This window comes from Saccostrea echinata, unplaced genomic scaffold, assembly GCF_033153115.1.
Source record: "Saccostrea echinata isolate AGI-Se365-2 ecotype Australia unplaced genomic scaffold, CSIRO_AGI_Sech_v1 ptg000028l, whole genome shotgun sequence".
In the NCBI taxonomy this organism is placed as follows: domain Eukaryota; kingdom Metazoa; phylum Mollusca; class Bivalvia; order Ostreida; family Ostreidae; genus Saccostrea; species Saccostrea echinata.
The window spans coordinates 8,347,123-8,372,053 of record NW_026889777.1 but is presented as its reverse complement, the minus strand read 5'-3'; the positions used below and the strand labels follow the sequence as shown (position 1 = coordinate 8,372,053).

At 35.8% G+C, this 24,931-nt stretch overlaps 1 protein-coding gene and 1 long non-coding RNA gene across 2 annotated transcripts; both read right to left on the bottom strand.

The window, feature by feature from the left end:
- Window positions 1-592: 592 nt before the first annotated feature.
- Window positions 593-16,827, bottom strand: LOC133193976 (breast cancer type 1 susceptibility protein homolog). Its single transcript, XM_061329888.1, has 12 exons — window positions 14,008-16,827; window positions 13,199-13,766; window positions 13,017-13,093; window positions 12,372-12,472; window positions 8,062-8,129; window positions 7,173-7,915; window positions 6,085-6,172; window positions 3,213-3,337; window positions 2,797-2,941; window positions 1,383-1,535; window positions 1,072-1,198; window positions 593-988 (listed from the first exon to the last, which is right to left on the bottom strand). Exons 1-12 carry the CDS (start codon window positions 16,825-16,827, stop codon window positions 982-984), a joined length of 5,022 nt encoding a protein of 1,673 aa, XP_061185872.1. The 3' UTR covers window positions 593-981.
- A 5,023-nt stretch (window positions 16,828-21,850) lies between these two features.
- Window positions 21,851-23,229, bottom strand: LOC133193708 (uncharacterized). The gene is made up of 3 exons (XR_009721979.1): window positions 23,093-23,229; window positions 22,058-22,111; window positions 21,851-21,926 (listed from the first exon to the last, which is right to left on the bottom strand). It is a non-coding gene; the product is annotated as an uncharacterized LOC133193708 (long non-coding RNA).
- Window positions 23,230-24,931: the final 1,702 nt, after the last annotated feature.

Below are 24,931 nucleotides of genomic sequence, written 5' to 3'. Positions count from 1 at the left end.
CATCAATTGCATGAATGATTAATATGTCATGGAGATTTAATCAGGTAACAAAAAAGTCCTCATAACAAAAATAATATTCAACAATTAAGATAAGTAAAAAACACACACACACACAAAACACAAAACACTGATCATATACATGTGGGTAAAAAAAAATACACTCCTCATTCATCATAGTCTAGATAACTGCACTGGTGATCTTCAAAGAATTTTGAATACAACATGGTTTCTTCCAGCAAGTTGTTTTCTCTCCCATTGTTATTGGTCAGGCGAAAAAAATACACAGGACGATAAAAATCATAATCAATCAAAAAAAAAAACAAAAGTAAAAAAAACAAAAAAGATTGCTTTGATCTTATGAATATAATTCAAATTTTTTTCTTAAAAGAATAGCTCTTAAGATTCTAGCTACAATAAATATATTTTACAAGTAGCAACATAACACAGCAAACAATTGAGTAACATTGACATAAAAAAAATTGTACATTGTATCATTGGCAAAATACAAAGTAACATGCACAGAAAAGAAATTTGAAGATACATGTATCTATACGATGATTGATGGTACATGTACCAGATCCTCACACTGTATCACTATATTTCCACAGACCATAAACTGGATAAATAGACAAAGTGTTGTCCTCTTTAATGAGCAACACATTAATGAGATGACCATGACCTTCACAGATTGTCCTTTACACTGACCGGCTCACATAAGGAACGATCATGCCCTTCAAGGAGGTCGAAGGCCAAACTGACCAGCACATGGTTGGGTTGACCACTACCTTCTACAAAGGAAAGAATGTCATCTAGTGAGACACAGAACAGCTAAAATTACCTGGGTCATTACTTAGTTCCTTAACACAAACCATCACACAGAAGGAATGGCCTAACAATGACCAAATGACCAGATTGACCATCACACACAAGGAATGACCAATCACTGACCATCACACAGAAGGAATGACCAATCACTGACCATCACACACAAGGAATGACCACTGACCATCACCCACAAGGAATGACCAATCACTAAGCATCACACAAGGAGTGACCACTGACCATTACAAAGAGGGAATGACCATTCCCTTTACAGAGGTCAGAACATATTCACTGAGTGGCTGCAAGTTATACACGGTCAGTGAGTCCAGCAGCCATTCTCTGGACACAGTCAAAGCTCCATGTCTTCTGTACAGCCCTACAAATTAAGGATAAAAAAATATTTTTAAAAAATATATTTTCTTCAAACAGCAAATTGTTTTCACTAGAGGATAAATCACATCTGATAGTCTGGTAATGTTAAACCTTTAAATCTCTGTTAGTAAGATGACATGAAATGATACAATATTACAGAGCCTTCATTCACAATTACATTCACTTACGATTAAACAGTATGATTTCCTGGGAGGGGGCAGTTTCCTGACTATCCTCCAGGGCGGCACATGTGATGATTAAACAGAGATGGTCACGGTCCAATTTCTCTGGCTCCTGGACCACCGATCCCCCACAAGTCTCTATCAAGTCCCTTATGTCATCTACAACACAAGTACACAATTATCTCTATATCATATACTTTGTAGTGTATCAGCTCTGATATGGGCATATCGGACTAGTTGAGACAGGATCTGGGAACTAGGGCTGTCTCACCTCAGGGCTTAAATATCGCTGTCTCATCCTGTAGTAAGGGGCTGTCTCACCCTTTAAAATTTAATCCATTATTTCTGTTTAATTTGTGTGAAATGAAAGTAAAATTCATATTTAAGAGTTAATAAAAATATTTTGTATACTAAAATTAGATCTGAGTCTTAAACAATTATTTATTTATATAATATAATATTGAGAAAAATGTTTTTAAAAAGTGCGACAAATGATGGTACTTGTGACTTAAGAGAGGTAACTCTTGTTTACTTATAACAGCAACACACCATGCTTTGAAAACAAATAGACATTTATTTGCTTTAACAGTAAGACAATACCAAGTTTTGTTTTAATGTGTCTTTTTTTGTTTAATATATATCGTAAGCAAAACAAGCAGATACAATAAATCCCAGACCTGAAAGTTGAAACGATTCGTTGAAAAAGTAACCAGGTTCGATCCAAAGTAAAAGTAGGGTTTTAAAAGTTAGTTATCTAATGTGCTTTGGAATGCAATGTTTCAAAACACCAGGACTATTCTTTTTAATGCCCAAATCAGGCAAATTCTTTCTCTACATGACTAATCACCTTCGTCAAGCAACATATGAACATTGAAAAAAGAAAGAAAACTCTAATTTCATTTCTTACGACAAACTTCATAAAACTTTTTGTTGGGAAAAAACCTTTAAAATATTTGTTCTTTTATTGCCTTTGGTTTTTGATATATGATATAAACAACATCACACCACTGTTTTGACCTCGTTCCTGATATCAGCCCTCGGATGGTCTCGGCCCACGCCCTCTGGACTTGGGCCAAATCTACTGCTCGGGTTCATACCAGGGTCGAGATCAAAACAGTTGTGTGATGTTGTTTATATCTTATCTATATTGTTTGTAGTATCTATCAGGTTCCTTATGTCATCTACAACACAAGTCACAATTATCTCTATCTACATCTATATTGCCTCTAGTCTCTATTAGGTCTCTTATATCATCTACAACACAAGTCACAATTATCTCTATCTACATCTATAATGCCTCTAGTCTCTATTAGGTTCCTTATATCATCTACAAGTACACAATTACATTTATAAGAGAATACATGACTTTTAGAAACAGATAAATAAAAGGTGAATAGCAATTTCCTGTTTTTAATTGTACCTGAACTCAGTCCTTGGCTGGATCCTATGATGTAGAACTGGATTCCATTAAGAATGCCCGGATCTGTGGGGCTCTTTGTTCTGGATTTCTGCGGCCCACAGTGATGGTCATTTGTCACCGTATCTCCACTAATCTCATAGGGATCCTTGGTTTATAAATATCACAAAAAATGATACAAATTACACCGTTATTTGGGTGATTGTTTACTTCATCTTTTATTATTACAAGGTACTGTTATGGAAGTGGTAAATTTTTTAAGTTTCTTGATAAACAGGCAGCCAGAATTCTTCAAAGGAAAAAATCATTCTGTGAAAAATTACATACTGTACAAACAACTTATCTACATCTATTCTGTATTATCCTGATATACATGTACCATCATAACTTGAATGTGAATTTTTTTTATCAAAACATACCTCCTCGAGTAGCCTCCCAGCAGCTATACTGTCTGTTACCCATTTGTAATCCAGGATCCAGCATTTATAGGCCAGGGCCTGGAAAAACTTGAGGGTTCTTTCACACATTCTACTCCCTGGCGGCACTGTTAGGACAGAAAATAAACATAGGTAATCAAAGATGATGGAGCTCACCTCCACAAAACTTAAGTAAAGCAATGTCTACCACCAAAGGAATGTTCTGGTTGTGTGAATACTAAGGTACAACATTTATTTAATCGAAACAAAATTTTATTCACAGAAGTGAATGGGATTGGGCAGCAGACTCAGCCTATTTTAGACCTATCCTAATTTACAACATATATTAAGTTTGGTATGCACAGATTTATCAGCCTATTTTGGGAAATGCCATTTTGGGGGAAATGGTAAAAAATTATCGGCTATTTGATGAAATTGGGAAAAATTAAAAATGTTGCTTAAATCATGTATTCAGGTGTAATTCATTTTAATTAACATTTCAGCATGAACTCTAATTTGGGCAACCAAACAGACAATCAAATATGATCCATCTTCATACAATATCATGCAATTATGAATAATCATGATAATAGACTAATAAAAGTAAAATTTACTTCAAATGAGTATAAAGTGTTTATGCAGCTTAGGGTAGTACATGTGTATATGAGACTCCAATTTAGGTCATTATAGAATCTGTTTCTGGAGATTATAAACCTCCTGCAAAAAATTATACTAAGTACACATTTTCTCAAAGTCCTCTTTCAATATGTATTAATGCATTGAAAATATATTTTTCTATTTGAAATAATGCCTACAGTCCTTACCATTCACTCGTAGATCAATTGAATAAGTGGAAATAATAAATCTATATAATTATACAATATCAAGATTTTCAGAAAAAACGGAGGAAATTCGGATTAAAAGTTAGCGATGTTTTACAGTGTTTTTAAACATGTGTTATGACTGTAGCTTTGCTAAATTATTTAAATAGATGAAAATTACTGACAATCTGACAATTTTACTTTGTGTTTTTCCAAGATAATTAAATATACAAGCATTGTTCACCAATTGGGAAAAAATACTGCCAAATTGGGAAAAACTGAACTCATTTTCAATTGGGAATGGGGCCGAATTTCGGCCCCTGAGAAGGTACTGATAAATCCCTGGGTATGGTAGGACTTTAATATAGCTACTTTAGTCACACCCAGTTTCTGAACAATGTCTGGTTGCATGCATCCCATGAAACATTATCCATGTAAGTTTGTTCACCATTGCGCTAAGAGTTACTTTGGAATGACCCACTCCAAAAACTTCAAGCTGATCACACCTCTGAAAATGTAGGTCAGATCCACTATCTGAAGCAAGTCTGGTAGTGTCCATTCCTAGGTACATCATTTATGCAAGTTTGGTCACTATATGGCCTATACATGTAGGTATTTTGGAAAGGACTTGAACACCCAAGGTCAAGGTAAACAAATCAAAATTGTTAGTACCCAAGGGAAGGACTTGTCACAAGGAATACACCTGTGAAATATGAAAGCCCTAGAACCAACTAAAAGTTATGGCCAAGGTTAAAGTTCTTCAAAAGTAGGTCGGACTCAAAGGTCAAGGTAAACAAATCAGAATTGTTGGTATCCAAGGAAAGGTCTTTTCACAAAGAATATACATGTACCTGCGAAATATGAAAGCCCTAATACCAACCGTTCAAAAGTTATTGCCAAGGTTAAAGTTTTTCAAAAGTAAGTCAAACTCCAAGGTCAAGGTCAAATGGTCCATATTGCTGCTACCAAAAGGAAGGTCCTTTCACAAGGAATACACACATGAAATAAGTAAGCCTTAGTACCAACCGTTCAAAAGTTACGACCAAGGTTAAAGTTTTTCAAAAGTAGGTCGGACTCAAAGGTCAAGATCAAAGGGTAAAAATTGTTGGTACCCAAGGGAAGGTCTTGTCAGAAGGTATAAGCATGTGGAATATGAAAGCCCTAGCACCAAACTTTCAAACGTTATGGCCGAGGTTAAAGTTTTTGTAAGGTTGGTCAAACTCCAAGGTCAATAGGTTAAAATATTTATACCCAAGGAAAGGTCTTATCACAAGGGCTAAACATGTAAAGTATGAAAGCCCTAGGACCAACCATTCAAAAGTTGTGGCCAAGGTTTAAGTGTGTTAAAATTTTGCAAAAGTGGGTCAAACTCTAAGGTCATGAGGTCAAATAAGTTGGTACCCATAGAAAGGTCTTGGCACAAGAAATACACATGTGAAATACAAAAGTCATAGCTCCAACCAATGAAAAGTTATGGCCTAGGTTAAAGTTTTTGCGGACAAACAGACAGACAGCCTTGCGCACAAACAGCTAGACAGGACAAAAATTATATGCCCACAAATCTTCGATTATGGGGACATAAAAAAGAAAATTTTGAATGTCACTTTATTAAGTCAGATTCATAAAATCAGTGGAAGTGTTTATGTTTCTATAATATTCTCTGTATATGAAATGACAGGCAGATATACCCATTGTTGCAGGTACTTCATATATACTTGTTCACTACACAGTGCACAGACTTGTTTTTGTCATAGTCACATATTAAATTTTCTCTATAAAATATGTGGAGAGATTAAAAACATGTTTTGAAACAATTTCTTTTCCTTTGAAGTGTGTGCGAGATGAAATGAACTACCTGTTTTTCCTATAAATGTTTTCTACTGATGTAAAACTTAAACATACCTGTTTTGAACTACCTGTTTTTCTAATAAAATGTGTTCTATTGATGAAATATGTAAACATACTTGTTCTCACAATGTGTGGTGTATTGACGAAATAAGTAAATATACCTGTTTTCACAATGTGTGTTCTATTGATAATATACGTAAACATACCTGTTTTCACTATGAGGTGTGTGGTGTAAGGAGAAAACTTTGGGTGAAATTTACAGTCATGGCTCTGGACCAGTCGACGAAGCTCATTCTGAAGAAAAATTCAGAGAACAAATCGTAAAAATTTAGACTAGAGGAGTGCCACACTAAGTTTCAAATTTAAGTTCACTCTACTTGTTAATACATTATCAAGATTATGCAATAAATATGTTAGAGTACAACATACAGTTGAACTTCGGTATCTCGAACACAGATATCTCGAATACCATGGATATGTCGAAGTGATTGAGAAGTCCTAACCACGTATTTCTTGAGTATTTTACACTCGATATCTCGTACCCTCGATATCTCAAAGTTTTATCTTGGTCCCATCGAGTTCGAGATAACGAGGTTTGACTGTACTTTACTATTTACAATGTTAAGTATACTCACTTAATATTAATGAGAAATAATAGTTCTATTTTATTTCTTACATTACAAAACCCTCCACCATAAATTGATATTCACATATACGTAATTATAAAATTAATGACAGATCAAACATTTGTTAAAGAAAGAAAAACTTCTTGAGTGAAAGATGCATTTTCTTCCATCATATTCCAGTACACGTATTAGTTTTCTGTTACAGATACACACCTACATGACATACACACAAATGTGTTTAAAAAATTTATTTTTTTTTTGTCATTCATAGTGTTTAAAAATTTAATAATGTTCCATGTACAGTCCAGCCTCCTTAATCCAGACACTCATGTTTCTCAGCAAATCATCCGGATTATTAAATCATCTGGATTACTGAATCATCTGGATTACTGAATCATCTGCATTACTAAATCATCTGGATTACTGAATCATCTGCATTACTAAATCATCTGGATTACTGAATCATCTGGATTACTGAATCATCTGCATTACTAAATCATCTGGATTACTGAATCATCCAGATTACTGAATCATCCAGATTACTGAATCATCCAGATTACTGAAGCATCTGGATTACTGAATTTCTTTTCATATTTAGATAATTGGTGTCCAGATTAATGAGGCTACACTGTACGTGTATAATGTGTCCCTAATTATAACTAACTTACCAACTGATTGAAAGGAAGACCTGAGGCTACAAAGACTTTACTTTGATTGTCCTTTTCAGGTGATCTGTGTACCAATGGGCTCTGAACTTTTTCATTGGTTTCAGGAAATTCCCTTGGAGTCAGAACCGGGGATAAGAATGACAGAGTATTTTTCTGTCCCCTTTGAGGTTTCTTGTTGCTGGACACTGGCGTAGAATGGTAGAGGTCTTTCAATCTAGCCACAGAACTTTTGCCAGGCTTCTGGCTTTGGGGAGATTCCTGTATCACTGATGGTTCTTTGCTGTCGGTGAAATTGCCCCTCTGAGAGCTTTTACCTAGTGCTCTATTCTTTGATTTCTGAAGGGATTCTTTGATTTCACATGGATCCACAGTTTTACATGAATGGTTTGACAAGTCCCTCTCTATCTTCCAATCCTCTCCCTCCTCAGCCTCTATATCACTGCTTCCCTCTGAGCGAAATCTTTCACCAGGATTTTGTTCAGTTATGAATTTCTCTTGAGATGTTTTTTCATTATTTCTGAACTCTTGCAAGAATTCTTCAGTCTCTTTGAAATTTTCAGAAAGTTTCATTCCTACTATTGGCAGAGTGCAGGGGTCATTTGGAGGTGGGGAAGGAGGAGCAGGACTGAGGAATAAGTCACTGCTATCATCCGAGTCGCAGGCCTCAATTTCATCAGCAATTTTGGATGCAATCTTCTGGGATTGTTGAGGTGAATCCCCTTCAGATGCTTCGGTTTGTAATTCTACAAATTAAAACTTTTTGATTTTTTACTCCTGCAATATATTGTACACTCAACATACAGTATGCTATTGACATACATGTATATGATTAATTTCTATTATCGCTGATGAGGAGAGAAAAAGAGTAAATTAAAATAGAAGTTGTCACCTCTTAAATATTCTGAATATGGCTCCTCTGCAGTTTCTTGTGAAGGTGCAGGACTTGGAGACCTCTTCCTAGTTATAAAAACATAGGTAATCAAAGATTACGAAGCTCACCTCGACGAAGGCTATCTATAAGTAAGGCAAATCTCACATCATATTTTTTCTAGTTAGTGTTCATCCCAAGATCAATATCCATACAAGTTTGGTTTAAGAAGGACTTATAGATACTTGGAAATAGACCTGCTCAAAAAACTTCTAACCTGTTTACTAATCAAGAAAATTTTGGACAGTTCCAACATCCAAAGCAAGTCTGGAAGTTTTCATCCTTAGATGTACCATCCAAGCTGTTTAATCATAACATGCCATAATATTATATAGCTACTCCAAAAACATTACTCTGGTCACCCATCTGGAAAATGTAGGTCAGATTCAGAATCCAAAACAAGTCTGAAAGTGTCCATCCTAAGATACATCATCCATGCTAATTTGATTAAAATATGGCTAAAATTCACTCATCTGGAAAATCTAGGTCAGATTCAGCATCCGAAGCAAGTGTGGTAGTGTCCATCCCTAGATGCATCATCCATGCAAGTTTGGTCCAGGTAAGGGCTTATAGTTACTTGGGAATAGACCTGCTCCAAATATAGGTCAGATCCAGCATCCGAAGCAAGTGTGGTAGTGTCCATCCCTAGATGCATCATCCATGCAACTTTGGTTCAAGTAGGGCTTATAGTTACTTGGGAATGGACTTGCTCCAAAAACTTTAACCTGGTCCCTCATCTGGAAATTCTAGGTCAGGTCCAGCATCCGAAGCAAGTGTGGTAGTGTCCATCCCTAGATGCATCATCCATGCAACTTTGGTTCAAGTAGGGCTTATAGTTACTTGGGAATGGACTTGCTCCAAAAACTTTAACCTGGTCCCTCATCTGGAAATTCTAGGTCAGGTCCAGCATCCGAAGCAAGTGTGGTAGTGTCCATCCCTAGATGCATCATCCATGTAAGTTTGGTCCAGATAGGGCTTATAGTTACTTGGGAATGGATTTGCTCCAAAAACTTTAACCTGGTCACTCAACTGGAAAATCTAGGTCAGATCCAGCATCCGAAGCAAGTGTGGTAGTGTCCATCCCTAGATGCATCATCCATGCAAGTTTGGTTCAGGTAAGGGCTTATAGTTCCTTGGGAATGGACCTGCTCTAAAAACTATAACCTGGTCACTCAACTGGAAAATCTAGGTCAGATCCAGCATCTGAAGCAAGTGTGGTTGTGTCCATCCTTAGATGCATCATCCATGCAAGTTTGGTTCAGGTAGGGCTTGTAGTTACTTGGGAATGGATTTGCTCCAAAAACTTTAACCTGGTCACTCAACTGGAAAATCTAGGTCAGATCCAGCATCCGAAGCAAGTGTGGTAGTGACCATCCCTAGATGCATCATCCATGCAAGTTTGGTTCAGGTAAGGGCTTATAGTTCCTTGGGAATGGACCTGCTCCAAAAACTTTAACCTGGTCACTCAACTGGAAAATCTAGGTCAGATCCAGCATCCGAAGCAAGTGTGGTAGTGTCCATCCCTAGATGCATCATCCATGCAACTTTGGTTCAGGTAGGGCTTGTAGTTACTTGGGAATGGACCTGCTCCAAAAACTTTAACCTGGTCCCTCATCTGGAAATTCTAGGTCAGGTCCAGCATCCGAAGCAAGTGTGGTAGTGTCCATCCCTAGATGCATCATCCATGCAAGTTTGGTCCAGGTAGGGCTTGTAGTTACTTGGGAATGGACTTGCTCCTAAAACTTTAACCTGGGACGCCGACGCTAACACCGACGCCGACGCCAACGCCGGGGGTATAGCATAAGCTCATCTCGACTTCGTCGAGGTGAGCTAAAAAGACTTATATAAACCACCACAACAAGGATTTTCAAAATGGACATACAGCAAACAAATGCAGTAATTTTTTTGTACAATGAATTCTCAGTTTTACCTACTATTGAATGAGGAATTTGAAAGTAGTTATAGGTTACATTTATTCTCTCATTCAATCTCATTCTATAGGCTACATAGAAATATTTACTTCCACTGAATATCATTTTCTTTGTTTCTTATGAAAACCATTGCCATTTATCAGTCAGTAAACAACACTAAGCAAGCCACCTGCATAAATTTCTTGAGCCTTGGCTGTTCCATCAATTATGCATACAATGACATACACATCTATAATACAATATTTACCACATCTAATTTTACTTTGAATGTTTTTATACAGATATAAATATAAACAATAAAATGACTTTCTTTGTTAGTACGGGAATTAACATTGCAGCTCTTGCAGAAAAAAATTTCATAATCCGCTTACGGGGGTTATGTATTTTTCCTGCAACAGCTGCAACATTAATTCCCGTACTAACAACCAAAGAAAGCATTTTATTGTTTAAATAACTGAATATAAAGATTTATGATAAATATAAAAAAAATGTATGATATAAATAGGGATGTCAAAATATTTATTTTCCTTAGTCGATTATTCAATTGCATTATTCGAACGATAGTCGAATATTCGGAACATTATCTGAAAATTTCAAACTTCACTGGTACATGACGTGTTTATAACTCAAAAACCCTTTTACTGAAGTCTAGTAACATCACAATTAATGTAACATAACGTGTGGATAGTATGATTATATGAAATAAATTTAGAAACCTTATTCTCCAAAATGTACGATTTCCCCATCAATAGAATTCATAAATCGGTCGGTACATGCAGTCGTGCAGTTTTTTTTAGTAAGCATTTAAAAACTGCCAGGCGATATTTTAAAAAGCTCATTATGAAATAAATGGGGGGGGGGGGGGGTTATCTCACACTATCCACACTTCACGTGCCCGTAAAATTGTTAAACAGTTAGATACTACCTATTCAATTATTGTTTGCTCTGGCCATCAAAATGTCTTTAAACAGGTTAACATGTAAGCGAATTGTTGCAATAATTATCGAGAAGTGTCATAGCAGGCTTATTCCTTGCATTTGAGCAATCTTAAAATAAAAGATAATTGGTACATGGTAAAAAATTAAGTCTAATTCATAATTTTACAAACAAAGCCCAGTATATTGGTGGGTAATTTATTACAAAAACAACACAAGCAGTTACTGACAAATAATTAGCGCAGTAGTGAAGCACTCCTAATTACTGTACTTTCTATACGTAAATGGAAAATCAACGGCCTACCGTTTTTTATTGAGGAAAATTATCTTATTGACTGTCTTTGAGGAAAGACGGCTTCTCAAATTTTTTTTATGAGAATTCCATCTCGTATCACTCATTTATTGCATTTATTTAATTATAATAATATTCGAATGTCGTTTCATTATTCGATCGTCGATCCATTCGACTGATAGTCGAATAGTCGACTATTCGTTGACATCCCTAGATATAAATCTTTCTTTTACAAACCTTTCATCATAATTTTTTCTTCAATAATTTACTTTATAAACAATGAGATATAACTTTTTTCAGTTACTGTAAAAGTGGTTATTTACACTGGTTGTTAAGTACGCGTTTGTGACCATCAAACATTACGCGGCGCACGAGTTACTGGAAAAAAATTACGCGGCCATCGTTTACTAACATCGAGTTGTTCCCCTTTGAAAAGGTCAAGTAGTTAACACGCATGAATAAGAAAAAAAAAAAATAGAAATAATTACATGTACAAACAAACTAAACAAAAGAATTTATACTGTTGGATTACTAAATATAACGGTGATCTGCACAGTCGAAAGCGATGAAGTGTGAACAACTGGTGTGCGCTTTATTGTAATTATTTACGCAAGCTCAAACTTCAAAGTGGGATCTACTTACCTGTATCTGTGCGGCGAGTGTTGGCAATTAATTCAATAGGTATGTTTTTAGTGACTGTGAGTTTGGGTAACATTTTGGACTAATTATTTGAAATTAAGAGGGACATACAAGTACATACAAAGGAAATGAAAATGAGTATCGATGTTTTTAAGCTTTAATTGCGTGACGTTGCTTTAAAATATTTAATATGAAGATGCATTTTTCATTGCACATTTAAAAAAAAAAGAACAGTTACATTTTCATCACTCTCTGTGATGTATTTATCTACTTACGTGCATTCAATACCACAATTAATATATGACTGGTTCGACCGGTTTAACAGTATAAGTCGTGGTCTAGAATGATTCCAGAAGTTTGAAATTTTGTGACCATACGCGCGGGGGTAATTTACGCGGTTCTTAGCTTACCACGTAAGTAGTGTAAATTTCCCCCACGCGTAAATAACCACTTTTACAGTATTTCTTTACTTACATTTTGAGGCTTTTATTCTGGTTTTCTTTAGATATCCGTGATTCAATTTCTGCCATTTCTTTCTTCATTCTCTCCAGCTCTTGTCTCAGCAACACCTGGTTCTAGGTTAAAAAACAGCAGTAGGTAGAAACAAAAAATTTTTATGTCCTTTACTTTCGTGTGTGTGTGTCCTTATTTGTAAACAATATAAATTTAGTCTGTCATTTTCTCTGCCTGTTATGCTATGGTTCTTCTTGTTAACATACTGTATAATCAGCTGATTTTTTTTGGCACAATTTACAGTAAAACTTGGTTATAAAGAACTCACTTATAAGGAAATCTTGGATATAATGAACTTTCTATGAATCCTGTAGAAGCCTTTTTACCATGTTTTTTTATATAAAGAATCTCAGGTACATGAAAACAAAATTTGAGGTCCCAATGATTCCTTAGAACCAAGTTTTCCTGTATTTTGAACTCACTCAAATCATCAAACTTTGTCCATGTTATACAACAAACATACCAGACTTTCAATATCAACATAACTTGTTACGATCTACTATTAGCACACCTTGATAGCAAATTTATCAAAACATACAAAATTTTTTAACTTATCAAGAAACGTTAATTCCTTTGAAACCCCTTGTTGAAATTGTGAGCTCATACCTGAGTGTTGTAGCCTTCACTCTGACTGGAAAAAGCTGATGACGAGGTCAGATTCATCTGGCGACTGTGTGAAAAATCTACAATAACAACAATTAAAAACTGTATAAATACTTTGTCTTGGTAAAGTTATATGAATTACTGTACAACTAGATTGATCAAATTTAAATGATAAATCATACTACCAGAATCATCTTCTTCATCTGAGGTAACAGAGGTTTTTGATTTCCAGTCCTCTGTCAAACCAGTTTCTTCTTCATCATCTGATATTATCACAGCTGTCTTCTTCTTCTTCTTCTTCCTTCCAATATCTTCCTCCTCTTCATCATTATTGCCATCATCATCATCATCAACGTCATCATCATCATCATCAGAATCAGATATCACAACCTTCTTCCATTTCCTTCCTCTATGAATCAATTTATCATCATCATCACTATCATCACTAAGGTCAACAAAGTTCTTCATTTCCTCTTTTTCACATCTTTTTTCTGATTTGGTTCCCATCCCTTCTGACTTCGTATCTCGCTCATATGATGGCACTTTTCCTTCCCAAACCTGCACAAAATCTACACTACTGTTCCCATTGTTATAATCCTCAACTTTCCGAGGACTATTATCAGGGGTCATGTCCTCTGGATTTATTATGTCCTCAGGAAGCAGGTCAAAATCACTGGAACTGCTATCATAAGGATCCACCTTCTTTTGTGGCAGGGCTCCTCCAGACTTGAGGGCACATTCAGATAGTCTTTCCTGAAAAAAATTGATTTTCTTCACAAATTAATTTTGGATGATTATTAGTATCAAAATACAGTGTTTAATACTATGTAGCACTATTTAATCATTTCTTTAGCAACAGAAACAGTTAATAAAACAGTATTTACTTTGTTTTGTGAGGTTTTTATGATATTTTTACCACAAAGAATTAATGATCTAAACAATATTAAATCCACTGACTTATACAGCTAGATTATACATTAAATGACATCTTTACCTTTTGCATTTCATCCTCCTCCTCCAGAATGTCTGGGAGAGGGGAACTCTCTAGAGAATGAAATAGAGGCTCATCGTCTGCTGCTGTCTCCATATAACTTCCTTCTTTTGTCACTGTTTTGGAATCACCAACAGTCCCTCCATTTCTGTCACCCTGACTGGTCCCCTGTTCTGGTTTTGGCTCAACAATATCCATATTTACCTTGTTGTCTTCTCCTTCTTGGATGCCATCCATCTTTAAAGAATCTTCTTTCACTGAAATTTGTGACTTTCCTGTACCTTTTCCCTTTCTTTTCTCAATGTCATCCTGCTCTAACTTTTCTTGAATGCATGTGGTTTTCTCATCTTCAATGTCTGTATCTCCTTCTTCATCTCTCACTGTCCTGGCCTCCATCTCTGTATCATGTTCTTCCTCATCACCTGGAAGGCTGTTTTCCACAGTCTCTGGTATGGTTGTAACCTCATCATCCACTTGATCAAGATCTTCCAAACCAACCTCCATTGTCTCTGGAACCACACCAAAACAAACAGGTGCTTCCACTGACTGATATCGCTTTTCTTTTTTCTCTATAATACTGATATCTTCTCTAGAACTGTTTGATGGTTCTCTATTACAGTCACCTCTATCTAATGCCTTAAGCTTCCTACATTCATCTGATACACTAAGAGGATCCTGTACATTCTTCTGCCTCAGTTTTCTTGCCAAACCTCTCACTGCCCTCTTGCCTGCATTACTAACATCACTTCTACTCGTTCTACAATTTTTCTGTGAATTGGAGTTCTTCAAAGAATCACTGTTTTCTGTCATTTTCCTATCCATTTGTAAAATATCACCATCACCAGGAACATCTCTAACACTTCTTAATCTTGATTTCTTTTGATGTAAAAGCTCTTCTTCATTTCTCTCAGTATCTGGTATAGTTGTCACAGTATGACTTTCAGAGTTCTTGCCTCCACTTTCCCCATAAGTTTCTTCATTGCTGCTGCCTCCACATTCCATGTATTCATTTGTTTGTTCTTTGACTTGACTGTACTCTTTCTTCACATTGCTTGATTTTTCCACATGATCAGTATCTCCATCCACAGTGTTGTCCACTTTTCCACTTCCTCTTTCAATACTTGATTTCACCTGACTGTCCCCAGTATCCATCTCACAAACACCGTCCAGATCACCCAGCTCTAGTTCCAGCAAACCTTCCTGGTTCTGAACCAGATCCTGGTAACCTGAACCAGAAACTGGTGTCTCCGAATCCATCAAGAAAACATCTTCAGGAGAGCTCTGTTGTTGCTTCTTTAATTTCATTTCTTGTTTCTTGATGCTTTTCAGTGACAGCTGGGTGGGAATTAATGCATCAATGGGGGTACTCTTAATATCCTCACTGCTTTTTACCTCAGAATGATTTTTCTCATAAATTCTCTGTTTTTTCTCTTTCACATCATTCACAATTTCCAAATCCTCTTTACATTTCCCTTTCTTTTCTATTTTACTGCTATTTTGTTTCACCATCTCTTCATCATCCACTCTACAGACATCATTTCTTGCTAGTGATTCCATCTTTGGACCTTTGTCTGGACTTGTCAGGGAGAAGCACTTTCTTTTTGGTCTCCTTAACTTGTAAGAGGAGCTCCGTAATGATTGGTTATTCTCTGATTTCATTACTAGTGATTCTCCCTCGGCAATGATTTCACAAGATGAAGACTTCTCTTGTATATCTCCCTCAGTTTCCTGTGATTTTATTTCAATGATATCTTTATTCTGTCCTTCATTCCTGTTCACAGCCATAAGATTTTCTTTTGAAGAAGCTGGTGAATTTTTCTCAACAATCTTTTCAAATGTTTTATGGACTGGTGCCAAAATTGAAACACTTTCTTGGGTGCTACATAAACTAGACAAGGACTGTTGCGAATCTGTCATTATGGCTGTATTCTCTTTCTGTTTCCTTGACATTTCAGTGACTTCCTCCTCAGTTGTTTTAACTTCTCCCTGCACTGGAGTCTCTGGAATGACAGATGAAGCAGCTTTCCTCTTACCACGCTTTTTGTCTGAGTTTCTCAACTTTCTTTCTTCGTAGTCTTGGCTATTTTGTGTTTCATTAGATTGTTGAGTAGATGTACTTTCAGAACTTCTTAACTTCCTTCCAGCAGAAGTTTGGCTATCCTGCGTTTCACTTGATAAATGTGTAGATGTACTTTCAGAACCTTCTTTTCCACTTTGATGTTCCAGTACAACCATATCACTGACAGACATATCCACAGAAGGTGGAATTATGCTTTCACTCATTTCTTTTTCTTTGGCACAAGGCATGTTCGTTGATAAGTTGGTATCTGTTCTATTTGTGTGAGTCTCTTCACATCTCGCAGCAACAGGACTCTTCTTACTTGTTTGTTCTTTATTGCTTTTCTTTAATCTACTTTTCCTGATAAGATTCTTCTTTTGTGGAGGGTTGCTAGCATCAGTAATAAATGTTTCACTGTCAATGGCAATAAGTGGGGTCTCAGGAACAACATTTAGGGAGTTGACATCTGCCCCTCCATCTGAGATATTGATCGTCTGACCATTTCCCACCCTGTCTAACTCCTTCCCTCTGTCTACAACAGGCAAATCTGGAGACTTCTCCAAATCTTGATTTGTAAATCCTCGTTTTCTGTCCCCTTTATTTAAATTAACATTGTATTCATCCAGTTTGCATCCTTCTTTAATTTTGTTCCTTGTCGAGTTCTTTGCCTTTGTTGTCTCCTCTTTGATAGATTTTTTGAGGTACTTGGGAAAACTTGTGTCATTCTTTAAGTCTTCACTGTTGGGAACTATGTCCACCTCCATAACAGTCCCAACATATTCTGTGATGTTCTTTCCCTTCACAAAATTGTTAGGAGTAAGATCTTGAGAACTCAGTTTCTCCAGAATTTCTTTGGGTTGAATATCTGAAGGAAAGATTCTACAATTTATGCTTTTAAAAAAACAAAACTACTTCATACCAAATATTTACCAAGGCAATAAATGTTTAAATTAAGACACACACCATGTAACAAGAATACAGTTCTGAAATCTGCAGTTTTCATACATGTTAGTAATATGATACTGTACATCTAAAAAATTTACGTAAATTTATTTTTGCGAATTTTGGTCAAATTTTTACATTTTTTAAAATATTGCAGGTTCACATCCTTGCTGAAAAAATAATGGAAAAACAACTAAAAATTCTAAGCATTTTTTGTTAATCGTTCATGAAGACATGTACACTAAATTCAAAGGTGGTGAAATATTTCTGTATTGCTTGTATGTGAAAATAGATCCTGTACATGTATTCAAGGTCTGTTATTTCAGTAAGTGTGTGCACTGGGAAATTCCATGTCACTTGGTGCACACTTACATTTAGATCAGGTAGTAAAAATAAGAAAATAGGTGCCATAGGCAATAATGGGCTGCAGATAATTGATAATTGGTATACTGAAAGGGTGCTGTGGTCAAATGTTTGACAAAAAAGTCTCATTCATTACCGCTATCGTCTCCAAATTAATGTGATGTCGTAAAGAAACATATCAGAAGTGAAGGATTAAATCAGGTAAAGCCAAAAAAAATAATAGTCTTGTTTCCTGCTACCGACCTACCCTATTTTTTTGCACCCGACCCTAAAGTTTTTTTTAAGTTTTGGAAGAAAAAAAATCGGGAATTTCCAGAATTTCATCGTTCTGTCACCGTAATACGTTGCATAGAAGACATGAAATTTAATTTTAAAAGACAATATTGACCTGTGACATGTTTAATTTTATCTTGTATTAGTTCATATCCAAAAAATGCTCTCGGAAAAAAATAAAATAAAAATATAAAATAAAATAATTTTCCTACCTACCTACCCTATTTTTTTTCAGGCTGGTAGCAGGAAACAAGACTATGATTTTTTTTGGCCTAATCAAACCTTCAGATAAAATTTACTGATCAAGAATAAAAATGCATGTATTCGAGTTCATTTGAGTTGAAAGACATATTAATTTAAATCAATTTTTTTTTTTGTTGAAAAATGTATGAATAAAAACATTATAAAAGTAAGAGTTTATACATTCACACAATTTAAAATTTGTTTCAACTTAATTGACTTAAGGTTTATTTTGATTTATTTTTATGAACAACATTTTTGTGAATTCAGTGCATGTGCAATATTGCCAAAAATTTATTCACAGTAAAAATTTCCAGATTTACCGTACATTTGATTCAGAAGAAAAAAATCCCATGCTACAAGTATATTAATAGAAAGTAAAGTGCACCTAAATTTGGAACTTCAAACTCAGACTCCTCTGGCTGAATGTCAAGGTCAGTTGTGGAGGACGAATTTACATCATCATCATCATCATGATCATCCTCAATGGAGGAAGTGGTTGTTTTGTTTTCAACTACAACATAACATAAAAGAAATCAGTACCTTTTAACAGCAAATAAATTAAGCGAACAATCATTCATTGAAACATTGTTAATAACTGGACACCTTGTGATTTAATTTAAGTTCATTTATAAAGATATGAGATTCAGAAGATAATTATTTGCTATCCTTTACTTTAAAAATAGTAATAACAACTTTTACCCTCTAGAAACTTTAATAAATTGAAGAAATATCTACCCAAAATAAAAGTTATACATTTTCCAACTAATTTCCAACCACTTTTATGTAATTAAAAAACACATATTTAATGCAGCTGTTACCTTCACTTCCTGTAGATGACAAAATATTTTCAGAAATTTCACCAATCAAGTTTTCAGAAATGTTGTGCACTTTGTGTTCTTCCATCTTTTCTATTTCATGACAACCTTTCGTGCCATTGTCATACATAAACAATTTCTCTGTTCGTTGATCTTGTTCTTCTTTTTCAGAAATTGTAACATCTGCTTTATCAATAGAATGCTTTCCAACATTGTTAGATTGGGTTTTTAGATTCTTTGGAGATTCACTCATCCCTTTCAAGCTTTTAACTCCGCTCTGATTCTGAGAACTAATGAAGATCACATCGTGATTAAACGAAACAATCTTTTTATTTTTTGAGGAGCCATCAGGCTCTCCCTCAGTACCATTTTCTTCCTCTGTCAGGTGATCTATCACTTCCTGTGTACAGGTCACAAGGTCATAGCTTTCCGCTTGACTGATTTTGTCTCTCATTTCCTCCAGAGCCTCTTCCTCATCCTTCTGCCTCTGTAAAGCTTTGGGGGACAGTTTCTTCTTCCTCCCTTCACCAGCCTCCTCACCTCCACTTCTGCTGATCATCCCTTCCACATTATCACCACCTGCCTTTTTAAGAATAGATTTTCCACTTTTCCTGCTCAGCATGCTCTGAACATCTACACTGATCTGACCTTCCTTTCTCTTGTCTTCTCTTGCCTTTTTCCTCTGGACTCTTGGCTTGACTGGAGCGACTGGGCTGGACTTGAACTCATATGGATCAGAGTCATTACCAAAGGTATTCAAATCCAATTCCCTGAGTTTCAAGCTCTCTTTGTGAGTCACCACAGGTGTTTCTTTAGGTTTGAGTGGTTTCACTCCTTTGCCTTGATCAATCCCTGATACAGACCTGGGTTGAATTTTTTTGAAAAGAAATTTTCCTTTCTTTTGTTTAACTGAAGTTTCCATATGTTTATTGTTTCTTGTTGTCTTGAAGATTTTGTGTGCTACATGGTCCCCCTTTTCACCCATGGCATTTTGTGACTTGGTTGTTGGAGGAACATTATCTGAACAGACAGGAAGTGATGTTAAGGCTGTTTGACTGTGTACAGGATTTTTGTCACTTGTATTTGCTTGCTCCTTCTCTTCTGAATTTGCTGTTTCTGGTGCACTGGAATCACATGACACTATCTCAATTTCCTCCTCCTCCTCTCCCTCTTTTTCCACCAAGTTCTCACCATCATCTCCCAAATAACTCAGCTGTTCCAAGCTGTCTCCATGCATTAAATCCTCAGACTCTGGAAAATAAAAACAAACTGCTTGTTATACATTCTTTCAGTTGCTATGTAATATACTCATGTTCATGAACTTACATGTTAATTTCTACATACAAAATTTCTGCAAATAAAAATAGAAATTTTTGAACTCTTATTAACTATTGTAACTTGACAATTAACAAGTCTGTGCTCTGTTATTGAAACAAACATACTACCTTGCATATCACCTTGAACTTTCTCTTGTACACTGTTATTAGTGAGCCAATCTTTCACCTTGGATACACTCCTGACATTTTTACGACTGACAAACTGCTTGTCATATGTTCGGGTCACTGTCGCAACATGTGGTGTACTCTCTGGCAATGAGCTAGGTTCAGAATGACCTTGACTTTCAGAATAACCTTGAACTTGTTCATCATCACAGATATCAACTTCATCGCTGTCCTCTTTATAATTCTTCCTATTCTGGAGTCTGAGGAGATGTCTCTCAGAATTCAAGTTTTCTGTTGTTTTCCCCCATTCTTCACCTTTTTCAGGTACTGACACCTGTGAGGTACTTCTAGTTCTTGATTTCAGATTTGTATCTACCAGGTCTGTGTTACCTGTAGTTAGAGCTTTGGAGTTAATGCATGATGGATCACCTTTTTCTGACATAGCTCCATGGGAACCAGACCTAAGATATCTCAGAATCTGATCTGTTTTAGATTCCTCTTTGTTTCCTTTGCTGTTAACAATTCTGTGATATAAGTCTGTATCGATGTTGCTTTGGTCTGTTTCTACACCATTTGTGTTAATTAAATCATCTGTCCCTGTGATATCTTGAGTAGAGTCCTTGACCTCTGGGGTAATGTCTGATTTCCGCCTCTTGCTCCGGCGAACGTTACTTTTCCCAGATATTCCCTGTTGAAGTCAATAAACATTTTTGTAAAGCTATCATTTAATCAGTGCACATATTAACATGCCTTTATTAACAATTTTTACAAATCGTATTCCAAGATTTTCTGAAGTTTTTACCTTTTTCTCACTAACAGCAATCTTTCTCTTTGTACCCTTGGCCTCTTTTCGAGGCAGCTGCTCAGGGGTACAGGACAGGAGATTGGCAGAGGACGAGGCCCTGGGAGGGGAACCTGAGAAAAATAAAATAACATGCTGTACTTTGACATAATTCAGAGCATGCCTTGATTTAACAGTCCTAAAACAACTTTTGTCCTTTCTTTATACAAATTTCTTTAAAAAAGTGTGATAATAAATGTGATGCAACAACTGCATCAAAGAACAAAAAAGACTTTTCTTTAACCAGATGCTATTGATCAGTGAAACTTGATTCTGTACATTAATTCTAGTGACACTAAATACATAGCAGGCCAGAAGTGGCCAGTATGTTTAAAATTCATTTAATAAAATCTTTTTATCAGATCATTTATCTTAGCTTACAAAGAATACCCAATTTAGAAAACAATTTTTGATAAATGAATGTCTACAACAACCCTCTATGAAATAAAATGTTCAACACATACACTTGTGTCCAGTGTCTTTTGAGAAGGCCTCCGGTAACAGGCGGACATTTTCCACAATGTGTGACAACTGAGGACGGTCATTTAGGCTTCTACAAAAAATCAAGCACACACTTAGAAATGCCATTATTGTCTGAAAAAAAAATGTGTTTTCCCTGATCTATTTTCTTGGTTTTCTGCAATTGTCTTTTTTAAGCATTTTGAAAAAAAATCTGTACCGCAGTTGTTCTTCTGCATGTATTAACTATCCCTTTTAAATACAGTTCTGTGTATCACAAAGCAGCATATTTTCTTAAACTCCTCTTCTTCAATATTCTAGATGTCCTATGTGCTTAATGGGGCAAATACAGCAATGAACGAAATAAAGAAACATAAAACTCAGGTTTAAAGGATTTCAGAAAGACATACCGTTTTGTGATTGGACATTTACAAAGAGGACATGGCACAGAGGTCTTAGTCTTCAGGAATTCTGTGATGCAGAACCTAGAAAATATAATCAGTTTACAAGAGTTAGAAAGCAAAACTTTCAATAAACCATCATCACCGGAATAAGTCTTCAGCTAAATTTTCACATCTTATTTACAAAAGAGGTCATTGTTAGTGGGCTTATTTACCTGCAAAATGGATGATCACATTTTGTGGATACTGGATTTGTCAGCAAATCTAAGCTGAAAATAAAAGGTACAATGTTAGCCTTATTAATGTGTGCTTGTAAGTCTTTTGCTTATCTAAGTCTAGTTATTTTGCAAAGGAACTAAACAGTATACATTTATTGACTGGGTTCAAGGGCAACATGCGTTTTGTCAGACCCAAGAACCAAACTGTTTGCCTGAGACCGTTAGGCCGAAGGCAAACAGTTTGGTTTGAAGGGTCGACAAAATGCATTTTGCCTGAGAATACAGTCAATAAATGTTTTGTTATACCTTTTTTTAATTTATTTTAATTTTTTTTTGACATACATGTACAATGTATGTCAAATACCAACAAATGCAAATGAGATTTAACTAACTCTGCCCACTGTGTGACGTAAGCAGTCCAACATCTCATCGACAGGTCCAATATCTCACTCCGCGGTCAAACATCGATTTTGTTTTATGCCCGCTCAGTAAAACATTGGAAATGTTAGACTTTTATTAGTATTGATTGATATAGGAACAAATTTTTAAAGGTATAACAATATATATTGCTATGACAATAAATCAAGATACAGTTAAATGAAAAGTGTTTCCAACAGTCACTCAAATTGTCAGTGAAATATAGTTCCTATGAGAAATAAATATTTTCAACATGTTGAAATTACCTTTTCTTGAAGAAATTCCTGAACACACTTCCTCTATGAATAAGTCTTTATTTAGACTTAGTTTAACAAAGATTAACATAATTATGTAGAATTTCAATGTCAAATTACATCTCAATCAGTTACAATTATGGCACATTTGTCAGGTCTGGTGCAATCCCTACATTTAGCTACCTAGCTTGAATTACCTACATAATTTTATTTAGCTTTTCAAAGGAGCTTTGTTTAAGCTTCATGAAATATGCCGGCGTGAAGCGTCGTATTTCATGTCCTCATGAATTCTCAAAAATTAAATTCCTTATAACAATCACGTTTCAACCTTCGCGCTGGGAGTAGGTTTACTGACTCTTACCAAATGGAACATTCTAAATTTTTCTGCATGAGACCCAGTATATCTTGAATAGTCGTTGTTCTTGAATCCATTCTCAAAAAGAACCTCCAATTAATTTGAGTAAAACAGTTTTCTCGATTTCATAACCCATATCTCCCGCGTTTGTGCTTTTAATTGTTTTCAAACATTAGAGAGCAAACTGGATAAGTCGTACTTAAAGAGGGAATGGTCGGTGTAAAAGTAGAATCCATAGCCCTTTGCGCTTTGTCATTTTTCATGCGAGGATCAAGAGGGGGGTCGGGGAGGGGGGTTCGGACCCCCCCTGGAATCTGTAGAGTTAATAAAAGTATATACTGAAGCAAATAAAAAATGACTTTGGACCACCCCCCCCCACCCCCAGAAAACGTGGACCCGACAATCACCACCACTGACGAAATAAGTGTTTTTTCTCGTTTGTGAAATGGATTTTGTTTATTTGTCAAGAAATTTTTGGGTTGGAATTTTTTTTACTGGAATGGACCATCCCCCCCCCCCCCCGGAAAAAATTCCTGGATCCGCGCCTGAGTTCCCCATATTCAAGTTAAGGACATACGAAATGTACCTTACCTACTGATAATTTTTCAAGATATTCTTAATTTAAGATTATAGTGCCATCAGATGTTCATAGACAAAAAATCAGCATGCATTACCAGGGGTTTTGAAAAGATATCAAATGATGAATATTCTTGTATAATTCAAAGAAAAATTTACAAAAATTACTAAACATATATTCTAGATGTTTTGTTTATCCAAACTTGTTCTAGAAGAAGTGCACAACAGCATATATAGACAATAAATGTAGAACTCATTTCCTTTAAGTATTGGAAATCTTCAACTCCAGGGAAAAAGGCAACAAAGTTCAAACTACGTTGCGTATGTCCTTAAAAAAAGACCATGCACGTTAAGACCAGAAAAGCAAAGTGACAGCACCTTTCATAATTATACTAGATTTTGATCTTAAAACTTCCTAAGAATGCGTTTATAGAAATCTTTAAAACCTGCAAATAAACTCGCTTTGAAATTAATTGATGAATTACACCTGATTTCCCAATCAAACCAAGTTCCATGGCAGTAGGACCCAAGGTGGGGGTCTCCCATTAATTTTGCCGATATATATAGTACATGTACATGTGTGCTTAGGAAAAATGATGCCCCTCAATAATTTCGTTTATTCCCCTCCCCCCTTTTTTGCTTGTCAAGGAATTTTGGGAGTGCCCACATAAATTGATAATGTTGTGCCCCCCCCCCCTCCAACAGAAATTACTTCCTACATAATTATACAGAACGAGGCCGAGTTCAACTTCATTCTATAATAAGTTCAATCAAACATGTAATGTTTTGAAATTACGTAATTTTATTTTGACTCACTGATACAGTTTGCACACGACACCGTCCGTTTACTTCTACGGACTCTTTGCACCCATTACTAAATATTTCGTGGGAACTCACCTTCTAGGCTTCTATTCCTCTTTCATTTGGCGCCGAATTCTCCAACAGACTGGTTGTGTAAAGGATAAGGTATGTTCTTTTTAATCTTGGAATTATAGATGTGAATATACGAAAGCCCATTGAGCTCATTTTGGTAGGTAAAAAAATTATATTTTTCGCGTTATAACGCAAAACTTTCGCGTTATAACGCGAAACTTTTGCGATTAAACGCGTAACTTTCGCGTTATAACGCGAAACTTTCGCAAATAAACGCCTAACTTTGGCGTTATAACGCGAAACTTTAGCGAATAAACGCGAAACTTTCGCGTTATAACGCGAAACTTTCGCGAATAAACGCGTAACTTTCGCAAATAAACGCGTAACTTTCGCGAA

What these genes read in the sequence shown, in the direction of transcription:
- LOC133193976 (XM_061329888.1), bottom strand. Translation starts at nt 16,827, where the DNA reads ATGGAGGTGGACATAGTTCCCAACAGTGAAGACTTAAAGAATGACACA. An exon ending in AGATGAAGAAGATGATTCTG is followed by an intron (nt 13,094 to 13,198) that starts GTAGTATGATTT and finishes TTGTTATTGTAG; the next exon opens with ATTTTTCACACAGTCGCCAG. An exon ending in CAGCCAAGGACTGAGTTCAG is followed by an intron (nt 1,536 to 2,796) that starts GTACAATTAAAA and finishes CTTGTGTTGTAG; the next exon opens with ATGACATAAGGGACTTGATA.